This window comes from Orycteropus afer, unplaced genomic scaffold (assembly GCF_000298275.1).
Source record: "Orycteropus afer afer isolate SDZICR_OR568_19922 unplaced genomic scaffold, OryAfe1.0 scaffold00239, whole genome shotgun sequence".
NCBI classification, from domain to species: Eukaryota; Metazoa; Chordata; class Mammalia; order Tubulidentata; family Orycteropodidae; genus Orycteropus; species Orycteropus afer.
Window position 1 is genome coordinate 732398 of NW_006921826.1, and position 14914 is coordinate 747311.

The window sequence follows — 14914 nt, forward strand, 5'->3', positions numbered from 1 at the left end:
TGAGTGATGTCTTTGCCTCGTTTTGGTATCAAGGTTATGCTTGCTTCATAAAATGAGTTAGGGAGGATTCCATACTTTTGTATGTTTTGGAATAGTTTGAGTAGGATTGGTGTCAGTTCTTCTCTGAATGTTTGGTAGAATTCTCTGGTGAAACCGTCTGGGCCAGGACTTTTTTTTTGTTGGTAATATTTTGATGACCTGTTCAATTTCTTCTTTTGTTATGGATTTGTTCAACTTTTCCACATCAGTCTGTGTTACTTTAGGTAAGTGGTATGTATCCTGAAATCTGTCCATTTCTTCCAGATTTTCAAATTTGTTGGAGTACAGTTCTTCATAGTATGCTGATATTACTCTTTTTATTTCAGTTGGTTCTGTTGTGATGTCACCCACTTTGTTTCTTATTCATGTTATTTGTGTCCTCTCCTTCTTTTCCTTTGTTAAATTTCCCAGTGGTATGTCAATTTTATTGATCTTTCCAAAGAATCAACTTCTGGTCTTTTTGATTTTTTCTATTGTCCTTCTATTTTCTGTTTCATTGATCTCTGCTCGAATCTTTATTATTTCCTTTCTTCTGGTGACTGTGGGCTTTTCTTGCTGTTCTTTTTCTAATTGTTGGAGATGTTGCTTTAAAATGTTGATTTTGGCTCTTTCTTCTTTTTTGGATGTTTGCATTTATTGCTCTAAATTGGCCTCTGATCACTGCTTTTGCTGTGTCCCAAAGATTTTGGTATGTTGTGTTTTCATTCTCGTTTGAGTCGAGGAATTTTTGAATTTCGATTTTGATTTCTTCTCTTACCCAGTCTTTCTCAAGGAGGGTGTTGTTCCGTTTCCATGCATTTACTCTTTTTCTGTTGATCTTCCTATTGTTGATTTCTAATTTGATAGCATTATGATTTAAGAAGATGCTTTGCAGTATTTCAATGTTTTTAAATTTATGAAGGCTTGCTTTATGGCCTAACATATGGCCTATCATGGAAAATGTTCCATTTGCACTAGAAAAAAAATATGTAATGTGCTGTTGTTGGGTGAAGTGCTCTGTAGATTTCTATAAGGTCAAGTTGGTGGATTGTATTGTTTCGCTCTTTTTCATCTTTGTTGTTTCTTTCCATTTGTTCTATCTTTCATTGAAAGTGATACACTAAAGTCTCCCATTATAACTGTGGAGTCATCTATTTGACTTTTCAACTCTTTTAAAGTCTGATTTATGTATTTTGGGGTTCTTTTATTGGGTCTATAGGTATTTATTATGGTTATATCTTCTTGTTCAATTGATCCTTCAATCATTATAGTCGTTCCTTGTCTCCTATGGTGTTTTTTGTCTTAAAGTCAGTTTGATCAGAAATTAATATTGCCACTCCTGCTCTTTTACAGTTGCCATTTGCTTGATATATCTTTTTCCAACCTTTGATTTTTAGTCTATTTTTGTCTTTGTTTCTAATGTGTGGCTCTTGTAGATAGCATATTGATGGATTTTGTTTTCTTATCCAATCTGCAACTCTCCATCTCTTGAATGGTTCATTTAATCTACATTCAATGTAATTATTGACAAGTATGAATTGGTTCCTGTCATTTTGTTATGTGTTATTTCATGGTGTCTCTGGTTTCTTTGTTCCATATTATTTTCTGTACTGAGCTCATTATGTTTATGACTCATGTTATCATTTCCTTTGTTGCTGTTGTTTTAGTATTTGCTGAATATTCTTGCTTGTCCTCTTTTTCATTGTGATGTGAACGTTTATCATTTTTATTTGAGGTTACCCTGTGATTTATAATTTTCTCCCCAAGATTAGAACAGTCCATTCTATCTTGCAACTCTCTTGACTTCCTCATTAGATATTTTTAAAAAATGTTTTTTCCTAAAGAAAAATGAGCAGTAATAGATTAGTCATGGAAAATATTCATGATCTTTATAGTGATCTTTTAAGATACTTTTTCTGATTATCTAGTACCGTTCAGACAGGAAATATAGCACAAATGGGATGGTCTTAACAAACAGGAGTTTATTCTTACAATTTGGAGGCCTTAAGTCCAAGTTCAAAGTGCCAGGTTCTCGGGGCTGGGTGAAAGCCCCTCAGCCTTGGGCTTCAACTCTACCTCCAGCTCCCGGCCTACTAAAGCTAGAGGCTTGTCTTCACTCAGACAACTGCTGGCTGCTGAGGCTGCCAAGCCCAAGGTTGAGAAGTAAAAAAGGCACAGTCCCAATGTTACCAAACCACATGGCAGGCCATTAAGTCAAGTCCATTGTAAGTCCAAAGGTTGGCAGAGCATGGCAGGCTGCTGAACAATGACATGGCTACATGCAGGGTCCAAGTGTGCCATAAGCTAGAGACCATTCCCAAGACTTCTCCATATATACAGGAAGCAGACCACATCCCAAAGGCAGCTACTCAGCTGTTTGTTATAGATCCCACCATGGAGTTGATTGCCAGTCTCATCATGGGGAATAACTACCACCAGCTGCCCAGCCACTCAACCAGGCCCAGCCAAGTTGACACACAAACATAACCACCACAGTTGTTGTTGTTGTTGTTATGTGCCGTCGAGTCGGACCCGACTCACAGCGACCCCTCCTTGGGTTTCTGAAGCAGTATCACTACAGAAGTAGATTGCCCCATCTTCCTTCCGAGGAGTGGCTGGTGGGTTTGAACCGCCAGCCTTCTGGTTAGCAGTCAAGTGCCTTAGCCACTATGCTACCAGAGCTCCCAACCACCATAGTACTCTTTACAAATTGTGCTATAAGGGGTTAACATTTGAAATAGGGCATTCCTTCACATCAAGGATGTTATGTTACATCTCCTCCATCCCCTTTATTAAGCAAAATTATTTAGTGTTTGTATTTGGAGTTGTGCTTTTGTTTTGTGAGCAAGGTAATTTAACATAGGTGTGATCCTGTGGAAAGAGAAACATCATCAGAGCCAGACAAATCTGTGTTAAACCCTTCTAAGAACTTGGGCTAATTACTTAATATATCAGTCTCATTTTATTCAGCATGTCAGTCAGGATAGCACACCTACCTCTCAGGGTTATAATAAGAATTGATAAGAATGTATATAAAGCATCTTGTACAGTGTGTGGCTCATAAATGATAATAGTAGCTATTATCACTATTGTAGTGCATTTGAAAATAGTGAACTTTTATGTGGACATTTACTAGAACTGATATTATATTTTCTTCCCCTCTCTTTAGGAAAGACTTAGCTGAATATCAAAATAAATGTGAAGATCTTCAACAGCAACTAAAGCATAAAGAGTCTCTTCTTGCTGCTAATATTTCTAGTCGTGTTGGTGGTCTTTGTTTGAAATGTGCTCAGCATGAAGCTGTTCTTTCCCAAACCCACAGTAATGTTCATGTGCAGACCATTGAAAGACTGATCAAGTACGTATGCTTGTACATACAGAGTCTTTAGCAACATGGAAAATTATGTCTTTAAAGGAGTATTGTATACTTTTATCTCCATGCTAAATCAGATGTGTTTTGTTCTATAATTTCCACATTCTGTGGGATCAAGCAGTGTTTCGTACTGCTGTGCATGGGTCACTATGAGTTGCAAATGACTCAATGGCACCTAACAACAACAAATTAGATGTGATTAATGAGCTTCAAATCAAATAGATTTTAAAAGGTTCCTTCCTGGTAGTTTTATTGGTGACAGAATAGGTGGATTTTGCCAAATGTAGGTAACCTTGTCACTTTGGGCAAGTAATTTTATTTCTCTTGGTTTCAGACTCATCTGTGAAGTGAGAGAACTGAGCTAGATATAATCTTTATGTCTCTAAGTCCAGCCTTATTCTTAATCAAACGTGAGTTTAGGGCAAGTTCTTCTGATTTCCCCATATCTTGTATTTTCCTTCTGTAGTTTAAATAGAACGAGTTATTGCCACATGTTTATCATGTACCTGTTGTGAAGAATATTATGAGTAAGGAATAATATTGGAATAAGGATCCAATATATGCCCAATTAATATTTGAGAATTGACTAAAGACATACTACAAACCAGCTTTTATGTAGTCAAAGTTACCTAAGGCATTTGGCTACTAACCACAAGGTTGGCAGTCCAAACCCACTAGCTAGCTGCTCCATGGGAGGAAGATGAGGCAATCTACTTCTGTAAAGATTTACAGCCTTGGAAACCGAGTGGAGGTGGCTATAAGTCAAAATTGATTTCATGGTTGTGGGTTTGGTTTAGGTTTTGTGTATTGAATGTGAGATGGTTAAGTCATTTGGCTGCTAACCAAAAGGTCAGTGTTCAAACCCACTGGTTCCTCTGTAGGACAAAGATGAGGCAGTCTGCTTCTATAAAGATTTACAGCACTGGAAACCCTATGGGGTTGCTATGAGTCAGAATCAAGTCAGTAGTAGTGTGTTAGCTTTTGGTTTGATATTGAATGTATTACATAAGAATGAATAGTGAGTTGACAAGGAAGAGATCAGGTAGGACTTGGTGACAAGACCATCTATATGTTTGTGGTGTTTTGTTAGGACCTTAAGGACTTTTTGGAGACCATACTTAACAACTGTTGATGATGTTGGATATATTTTAGAAATTGATATTGAAGTTTTCATATGTTTCTGAACTTCTGCCTTTCATTCATGCTTCACTATGCCATGAGGCAGATAAGAGAAACAATAACTTTTTTTCTTGCTTAATGATCAAAATATTATAGAATAGTAATCAAGGCAGAACTGTTTTTTATTAAATTCCTTTCTGTAGCACATAATAGCTTAGAGAAGTTTCAGTGTACTTTTCAAAAAGAAGAAAATTAATGCTTTTGTACTGTATCATTGTGATGTACCTTAGTCCAGCTTGTGATTTTGGGATGGATCACTGGTAGTGTACTGTATAGTTGGCTTTGAAAGATTACGGCCAGGAACTTCCCAGAAATGAGGAACAAGGACATGTGGTAGTAGTCAGCCTTCTTGATTTCTTCTTAAAAGTGGTAGTGATATGCTTATTAATAATGCTGAAAGTGGTAATAACTGTGGAATAACTTAGGAATTATAAGACATTTTTTTAGACAATCCATAAACCAAGATAAATCTTATCTGTCTGACCAACTCTCATTTTTCCTTATCTTAAACATTGACCAAGATTATTCATGGACTTTCTCTGTTCTTTTTGCTCTGATTATTGCACTAAATTCCTTAAATATTGCTTGCTTGCTAGTGTTGTGTAAGTCCGTGCTTTTTCATTCCAGAACTGACACTAAGCTCCTTACCTCATCTTTCTGCCTTAGCTGCTCTTTCATCTGGATCATGAAATGTTGCAGCATCAAAACTGTTTTGCTTACTTTACTGCAAAAAACTCCTTGATCACACTCATCAAAACATTCACATGATGCCATTGAGCAATCCCGGAACTTTTGCTTTGGAACATGGTAATTTGAATGAGTGCCATCTCACCCTCACACTGATATATCACATGTTTCTGTACAACTTGCAGTTGTGAAAGACGCACTCATGCCTGGCTCTGGGCCAGTCCTGTGGACTGGGCATCTTGGGGAAAGCTTGTAGCTAACTGTATTCTTACTCTGGATGGTTATAATGGACTGTTTCTGAGGGACAATGTGGCGGATTTAAAGCCATTTAATGAGTACAAGTGTGGGGTTAAAAATGGGAGATAAATCAAGAAGATTACAGCTATAGGAATGGTGCTGTTATTCCAGAGCTGCTGTTGCTGCTTTGTTTCTTTTTTAACTTTTATTGTGATTTGAATGAAAGTTTACAGAGCAAATTCATTTTCCATAAGCTGTTCATACACATTTTGTCTGATGACATTGACTGCAGCTCCCCAAAGTGTAACAGCTCTCTTTCCACTTCCTTCCCATAGTTACCTCTTTCCCATGTCCTTCTCTCCCATGCATTCCCGCCCCCCCCTCCAGTTGTCTCCCTGTGTAAACACTGCCCTTCTGTTTCCCCATGATTGATCGCTCCAAGTAGTGTATCTACCTGATATAAATGTTCACCCCACATGCCTGTCTGTTGTTTGGCTGGAAGCCATAGGAGTGAGTTCAATTCCAGACCTAAAGGATGACTAGGGTGGTTTTTTTTTTTTTTTTTGGGAGTTAAAACAAGAGGAACCCTGGTGGAACAGTTGTTAAAGTGCTTAACTTCTAACTTAAAGGTTCAAATCAACCAGCCACTATGCAGAAAAAAAATGTGTCAGTTTATTTGAGTAGAGATTTAGCACCTTGGAAACCCTATAGGGCAGTTCTACTCTGTACTATGGTGTCACTGTGAGACAGAATCAACTCCATAGCAGTGGGTTAAGTTAAAACCAAACCAAACCAAATGAAATTGAAAATGTAGCAAAAAAAGTAGATAATCTTAACTTACAAAATGGCTACCTGTACCTGCAAGTGTATGTGTCATTTAGGAATTTCTCCTGAACTACTAAGATGGTCTCAAGGCCACCTTGAAGCATAGAATGTATTTACAGAAGGTTGGAGTATATTAAACTTGTTGTTGTTTTGCCGTCGAGTCGGCCCGGACTCAAGCGATCCCTCCTTGGGTTTCCGAGGCAGTATCACTATGGAAGTAGGATTGCCCAACCTTCCTTCCGAGGAGTGGCTGGTGGGTTTGAACCGCCAGCCTTCTGGTGAGCAGTCAAGTGCCTTAGGCACTATGCTACCAGAGCTCCTATATTAATCTAGTGGTTATAAATATTTTTAGTATAATTATTTCATTCGGAAGGAAGATGGCGCAATCTACTTCTGTAGTGATACTGCCTCAGAAACCCAAGGAGGTGTTGCTACGAGTCGGGTCCGACTTGACAGCACATAACAACAACAACAACAATTATTTCTTGGTCTAATTATTGAACCATGAGCTTAACAAGACATTAGTATTTAGGAGCTTATCTTTGATGATTTTCTGTTGTTCAATAGTCAGAAATTAATGCGTTGATATTCTGAAATTTTTTTGATCCCAGAGGAAGCTAAACTCTCAGTTCCATTTCCAAACTTAGATAATGAAATTTTGGAACTTGAAGGCAACTTAGCATCACCTCTTTTGATGCCCTCCTATAGCAGATTCTTTATTCATTTAGTCTTTTGTCATTCATTTCTTTGAATATCTACTGTGTAGCAGACACTGCTCTTGGTCAGAGGATATTCCAAGAGATATTAAGTTTATTAAATATAAATCTCCATTAAGAAGAAATGTGTTAGATTTTAATCCTGCTATGATAGATATAGGGAGCTCTGGTAGCATAGTGGCTAAAGCACTTGACTGCTAAGCAGCAGGCTGGCGGTTCAAACCCACCAGCCATTCCTCGGAAGGAAGGTTGGGCAATCCTACTTCCATAATGATACTGCCTCGGAAACCCAAGGAGGGGTCGCTATGAGTCAGGGCTGACTCGACGGCACATAACAACAACAACAACATGATAGATATAAGGAGCTCTGGTGGTGCAGTGCCTAAGGCACTTAACTGCTAACTAGAAGGTTGGTGGTTCAAATCTACCAGGTACTCCACAGAAGGAAAATGGGGCAATCTACTTCCTTAAAGATTTACCATCTCATAAACCCAATGGGGGGTTGCTATGAGTTGGAATCTACTCTATGGCAGTGAATTTGTTTTTGGCTTTTGGTTTATGATAGATATGTCTGCTTAACATTTATAAACACAGAGTTTTGTTTTGTTTTAAATTGTGATTTGGGTGAAAGTTTACAGAGCAAATTGGTTTTCTATTCAACAATTCATGCACATTTTGTTTTGTGACATTGATTGCAATCTCCACAATATAACAGCACTATTCCCACTTCTTCCTAATGTTTCCTGTTTCCTTTTGTCCTTCTTTCCTATCCCTTTCTGCCTTCTGAGCTTTAACTGTGAGCAAATACTGCCCTTTTGATCTCACGTGATTGATTGTTCTAATGAGTGCATGCCTCCCTGGTGTTATTGTTCATCTTATAGCCCTGTCTATCACTTGGCTGAAAGTGGAGCCACAGGAGGTGAGTTCAGTTCTAGGCTTGAAATGTCTCTGAGGGCCATAGTCTCAGGGTGCCACTAGTCTATCAGACCAGTAAACCTGGTCTTTTTTATTATTTTGAGTTTTGTTCCACATTTTTCTCCCACTCTATCCAGAACCTCCTATTGTGATCCTTTCAGAGTGGTCAGCAGTGTTAGTCAGGCACCATCTAGAGGTTGGGGTTCATGTGGTTCATTAGTCCTTTGAACTAATTATTTCCATCCGTCTTTGATTTTCTTCGCCCCTGATGGGGTGAGACCAATAGCTGTACCTCAGAGGGCCGCTCACAACCTTTTAAGACCCTAGTCACTACATATGATGTAAAATATGATGTAGAACATTGGCTTTGTGGACCGTGTTATGCCAATTGATCTTAGTGTTCCCTGAGATTATAGTCCTGAGCCCCAATGCCCAGCAACCCATTCCTTTAACCTGTTTGATTATGGCTAAGAAGTTTTCATAACTTTGCCCCCTGTATACTGTATTCATGGATGTATTTGCTGTACATATAAATAAATATGTAGAAATATCCTACATCAAACCTGTATTCTATAAACATGTATTTGTAAGTGAAGTCCCATTTGCCTTCCCATTCCTGTTCAGCTTGAGTGTCTATGTATCTACTCATAGATTATTGCTATTACTGTTATTGCAGGATTGTATATGTAATAGGATTTGTTTTTGTTGCCTTTAACTCTTCTGCTCCTCCCAGTGTCTTCCTTTGCCTTGATCATTTTGTGGCACAGAGGTTTTTTTGTTAATTCTTTTTATTTGGAACTTTAGCTTTCAAGAGGGCATGAAATCAGGAGCAGGCAAGAATGTTCTTGAGTAGTAACTTTTGCTTCCCACTACATTTTAGAGCTTTAAAAAAGTGGCTGTACAATGCCCATATTGACTTGCTGCTCTTAAAGAGTAAATTGTCATTTTCTTCCAGAACCAGAGGTCCTAGCTAGATTGTATATCCTAGATGAAGCTAGACTCTTTTATGTTATAGGGCTTTTTTTTTTTGGAAATGAAGATAAATATTCAATTTTAATTGTATTTATTTTTTATTTAACTAAAATAATTTCATCTTGCTGTGATTCTTTCACTTTTTCACATTGTTACTGTGTTTGATTATATTTGATCAATTATGTTTGATCATTTTCTTTAGAAAAAAATAAACTAAATTATATTTCTCAGCATAAAGAAAAATTAGGAAATTCTAAAATGGAGCTCACCATGCTTCCTGAATTTTATAATATTTGAAGCAATTTATTGTGTTCTTCTTCAAAAAAGAGCTTTTATTAAACTGCTAATAATTGTAACTTAGCCCAGTATTACGTATTTCTTAAAATATAGCTGCTTTTCAAATACCACAAATAGTTTAAATTATTTTATCTTTAAAAGATTTTAAATATAGACGTTGGCTAATTCTGAAAGCAATTTAAACTGAGTCTATAATCTTCTAACCTATGGCTCCCTAAAGTTAGCTAAGTTTTTAAAAATCACGGTTGCCTTCGGCTGATAGTTTAGAATTTGGCAGTAAAACAGAAACTGCAGGCAGGATTTCAACTGGATTTGAAATCACTATTTAAAACTTGAGCTTTTTCACAGTAGTGTATATAAGTACATTTTTTTGCTTTGTGTATATAGAAAATGACTCTATCTATAGAAGAAATAAATTCTAAATATCCTTCTTCCTATCTTTCCTAATAACTTTTTAACACTCATCTGAAGGACATAATGCAGTTATCTCGTTTTCCTTTTTTTTTTTTTAATAACAATGCTTGCCTTCTTATTTTGAATGTGCTTTGTGTATTTGTTTAGTGTACATATTGTCTTAGCTACACACACACACACACACACACACGCCCCTTTGGTCCACTGGTCATTTTTAGTCAGTAGAAAAATTCCAGTTATCGTACAGTATTTTTATGTAGTCTTGATTAACACATGAGACTAGATCCTTGCCAGTTTACATGCCAAAGTATATTGGTATTCAGTTCACGTAGCTTAGCTTAGGGTACTACTGAAGAGTTGCTGAAGAGACGGGCTAGGCAATGAACAAACCCAATGGGAAGAGATTTTGTTAAATTCTGAGAGTTATAGGCATGACCAAGACACTTGAGAGATTCAATATTACTACCCATTGAAGAATAGAATGTGTTATTAAATAGATAGAGGATAGAATTTAATTGAAAGGGAAGGATGAAAAAGAAGATTGTGGATGAAAAGGAAAAGACATACTTTGTTCAAGGAAATGAGAAGGAATCAGCATTACAAAGCTTTAGTAGTTCCTTCTTAAAATAAAGTTACTTCCACATTGAGATACAATCTTCTTCCCTATTTTATTGTTGTTTTTTTTTTTTTTCCTTTCTAGCCTTTTTTTTTTTTTTTTTTTAAGTAATTTCCTCTTTTCTGGGTTTCCATCTGCAGCTGTGAGTGTGCCAGTCCCTTTCACAAATAGGTTAATGTCCCATTCAGATCCTGGCCTACCATGAATGCTCTCAGACTTTCTGGCTGCTCTGCCTGCCTCTCGCCATGTAAGGACAGAGGACCTTTCCCTGGGGTGTGCATTTGTTTTTGCTGAGCTGGCCCACCCTGGCTCTTCTAAAACTTATTAATGCTTTTTTCTTCCTGATTTATGGGTACACAAATGTTTGATCATTTCTCGTTGTGAATGTTCTTTTTTTGCTGACAGAGAAAGAGATGACTTAATGTCTGCACTAGTTTCCGTAAGGAGCAGCTTGACAGATGTGCAGCAAAGAGAAGCAAGTGCCTATGAGCAGGTGAAACAAGCTGTGCAAATGACTGAGGAAGCCAATTTTGAAAAAACCAAGGCAAGTCTAATAAGATTAAAATAAAGGCATGGCATAATTATGTTTTTTTCTTTTTGTCTGAGTAATTCTTTGGTTATTTTCCAGGACTAAACTCTTTTCCAAACACACATAGTGAATGCTAATCTGTTAATGTTGACTTTTTTCAATTAAACAAATTTACTATGTGAAGAATTCTTTTTCTTCTGGAAACATGCTTGTTATATCACTATTCATAGAATACAGTACAGTGTGGTAAAACACTTTGAGAGACTTGTATGTTTAATCTTTTTGTTTGCTGATTACTTTTAATGCTTTAAATATCTTCACATGCATAATAACCAGTTTATGTGTGTTCATGTATAACCGAAGACAAATATCATTCCTATATGCATGGGAAATTTTGAGAACAACTAAATATGCTACAGAAAATAATGGTAAGTATGTGTTTAATAACATATTTAGCTATGAGTCTAGATCTATTGTATTTTAAATCAAACATATTTAATAATATTGATAATGACAATAGTAGTTAACATTTATTGGTCATTTACTGGGTTTCAAACATCATTCTAAATACTTTGTATTTGGTTATTTCTATGTGATATATTACAATATTCCATTGAATAACAGTAGGTAACAGTGATTCATTGCTATGCATGAATTAAGGGGCCACAACTTAATCCATTAAAGTTTCTATGTATTTTCCTGGCTATTTAAATTTATGTTAAATAAAATTAGAAATTCTCCAGATACTCTAGCTGTACTTCAAGTACTTAATAGATACATATAACTAATAGCTATAGGGTTGAACAACACAGATATAGAACATTTTCATCATAATAGAACATTCCATTGGACAACTGTGGTCTAAACTACATAGTATTATCAACATTTCATTAAAAGATTGGGGTTGTTCAATTCTGTATTATGTCTCTTCTCAGTAATTGCCTTATCCTTCTAGAAAACTTGCCCACTCTCTTTCCTTAGAAACCATAAATACGATGCTAGTTGCAACCCCAATGACCCTATAACTTCATCTATTCATTTTCTATCCAGTTCATCCTTAACTCTTCCCACATGATTTGACTCTTACAGCCTCTATTACTAATGCTTGATTATTTTCTCCAGCATTTCTCCTGGTTCTTCCTTGCTCCTAAACTCTATTGTTGTTGTTGTTGTTGTTGTTATGTGCCGTCAAGTTGGACCTGACTCATAGCGACCCCTCCTTGGGTTTCCGAGGCGGTATCACTATGGAAGTAGGTTGCCCAACCTTCCTTCCGAGGAGTGGATAGTGGGTTTTAATCTGTCTCTTAATGATATCATGACCCTCAGAACCTTCAGTGAAAGCCATTTTGCTACTCATTGATCTCCTGGCACCAAGATAGAGTAAGTAGCATTCGGTTTGCTCCTTACAACCATTCCCAGGCTTTCTTTTGCCACCAATTTCAGTTGCTACTACTCTTTAGAGCGAACGTCAACTCTCCTCTCCCTATAATCCTAATTAATATAAACTATCAATCTAGAAGACATTCTGACACTTTCTAAGAGCTTTAGCAACTAACCCTTTATGCCCCCTACTCTCTCTCCTTTCATCATCCTTAAAATTTTCAACAGCCATGTTGTTAATATGTGCAGCACCTTATGTTATGAATCAAAAATGATTGAATGGCATGCAACAACAACAACAGCCTCAACACACCTCTAATACATTCCCTCTACTTCACTTTAACTCCCACATAATGTGTCCATAAGATCTCAAGTTCTGAAACTACTTTCTCACACCAGCACTTTTTCTCTTCCTTCCCTTTCTATTTCAGTTAAATCTACTTTATGTCCTCATTGCTTTTTCTACTTCTTCAGCCTCCTCCTGTATCTCACTTTATTTGTTATCTCCAGGCTGGCCTTATTTTCTTCCTATATGAGTAGAAATCCAAAACTGAACTCTTTATACTCATGTCCTCAAACCTGCTGCTCCTTCTATGTTCTTTAACTCACTGAATGGCACTATTGTCCACTAACATGCCCTGGCCAGAAGACTGAATGCTGTCCTCTCTCTCAGCCTCAACTTCCAATCAGTTGCTAAGAGCACACCTTACCTTCTGAATTTTTCTTAAATTCCTCCCTCACTGTTACCTTGCCTTTTTTATGTGTATGTGTGTTATCTGCTATAGGATTTTTTTTTTTCCCTGATTGTGCTGAAAATGTATACCACAAAACATTCTCCAATTCATCAATTTCTATATGTATAATTCAGGGACATTGATTTCATTCTTCACGTTGTGGAACCATTATTGCTATCTTTCTTTAACTATCCCATCTCCATTAGCATAAAGTCAGTGCCCTCAAAGCAAAACTTCCCCTTTTCCCTCCCTCTGACCCCTAGTAATCATTAATAATTTTTAGCATCTATATATGTGCCTATTTCATATAAGTGATATCATATAGTATTCTTTTGCAACTGATTTATTTCACTCAGCATAATGTTTTCAAGATCCATCAATGTTGTGGCATGCATCAGGATTTCATTTCTCTTGATAAAAGGCTGCATAATTGTTTTCATTACCTGGTGCGGCTCTGACAGTAATATACCACAAATGGGATGGCTTGAACAAATAGTTTATTCTCTTACAATTTTGGAGGCTAGAAGTCCAAGTTCAAAGTGCCAGGCTCTAGGGGCTGGGTGAAAGCACCTTGACCTTGGGTCAAGGCAGATTCAGCTCTGCCTTTTGCTCCCGGCCCACTGAAGCTAAAGGCATCTCTTCACTCAGGCAGCTGCTGGCTGCTGAGGCTGACAAACCCAGGGTCGACAAGTTTTCAAAAAGGCACAGTCCTGATGTTAACAGACCACACAGCAGGCCATTGATTCAAGTCCATTAAAAGTCCCAAGATGGGCAGAGCACGGCAGGCTGCTGAATGAAGACTCAGCTACATAGAGGGTTCAAGCATGCCAAAAAACTAAAGACCTTCCTCAAAGCTGCTTCTTATATACTGGTGTGTGTGTGTGTGTGTGTGTGTGTATTTGTTGTTGTTGTTATGTGCCATCGAGTCGCCCCCGACTCATAGTCGGCCTCGACTCAGAGTGACCTTTCCTTGGGTTTCTGAGGCAGTATCACTACAGAAGTAGATTGCCCAACCTTCCTTCCAAGGAGTGGTTGGTAGGTTTGAACAGCCAGGCTTCTGGTTAGCAGTCAAGTGCCTTAGGCACTGTGCTACCAGAGCTCCTGTATACACACACACACACACACACACATATTTATACACTATATAAACTATATATAGTATATACCACATCAGTAAAGCAGCTACTCAGCTGCTCCAGTAGATTTCACCATGGAAGCGATTGCCAATTGCACCAAGGGGAATAACTACATCCAGCTGCCAGACAATCAAGCAGGCCAAGCCAAGTTGACACACAAGTTTAACTACCACAATAATATTTCATTGTATGTACCTACAGCATTTTGTTTATCCATTCCTCTGTTAATGAACATTTCAGTTGTTGCCACATTTTAGCAATTGGTGAATAGTGCTGCAATGAACATTGTTGTAAAAGTTTCTGCCTTCACTTCTGGGTATGGTATATACTTAGAATTGGGACTGCTGGGTCATATGGTAGTTCTAAAGGAGCCCTGGTAGTGCACTCAGCTGCTAACAGAAAGGGCAGTGGAACTAAAGACTAGCTGTCCCACAGGAGAAAAGACCAGGGGATCTGCTCACATAACAATTACAGCCTAGGAAACCCTAGAATTTTATGGTTTTAGTTTTCACACTTGATTCAGTTTGTATTAGCTTTTGTATAAGGTGTGAGGTATGGATCTTGATTCATTCTTTTGCATATGGAAATCCAGTTTCCCAGCACCATTTATTGAAACTCTCACCCTTCTTTCTTTCTTTCTTTCTTTTTTATTGTGATTTGGGTGAAAATTTATAGAGCAAATTCACTTTCCATACAGCAGTTCACATATACTTTGTCTCATGACATTGACCACAGTTTATCACAATGCAACAGCCCCCCCCCCACTTCCTCCTGATAGTTACCTCTTCCCTGTGTCCATCCTTTCATGCACTCCTGCCCCCTGAGCTGTCTCCCTGTGCATAAGCAGCCCTTCTTTCTCCCATGATTGTTCTCTTCAAGGAGTGTA

General features: G+C 37.6%; 1 protein-coding gene across 1 annotated transcript in view; it reads left to right on the forward strand.

The window, feature by feature from the left end:
- The window catches only part of SDCCAG8 (SHH signaling and ciliogenesis regulator SDCCAG8), a 352265-nt gene that overhangs the window by 60110 nt on the left and 277241 nt on the right, over positions 1-14914 (forward strand). The window contains exons 8-9 of the mRNA XM_007949144.2: positions 3188-3376; positions 10655-10793. Of these exons, the coding sequence (XP_007947335.2) occupies positions 3188-3376; positions 10655-10793 (328 nt within the window). The remainder of the gene's footprint in view (positions 1-3187; positions 3377-10654; positions 10794-14914) is intronic.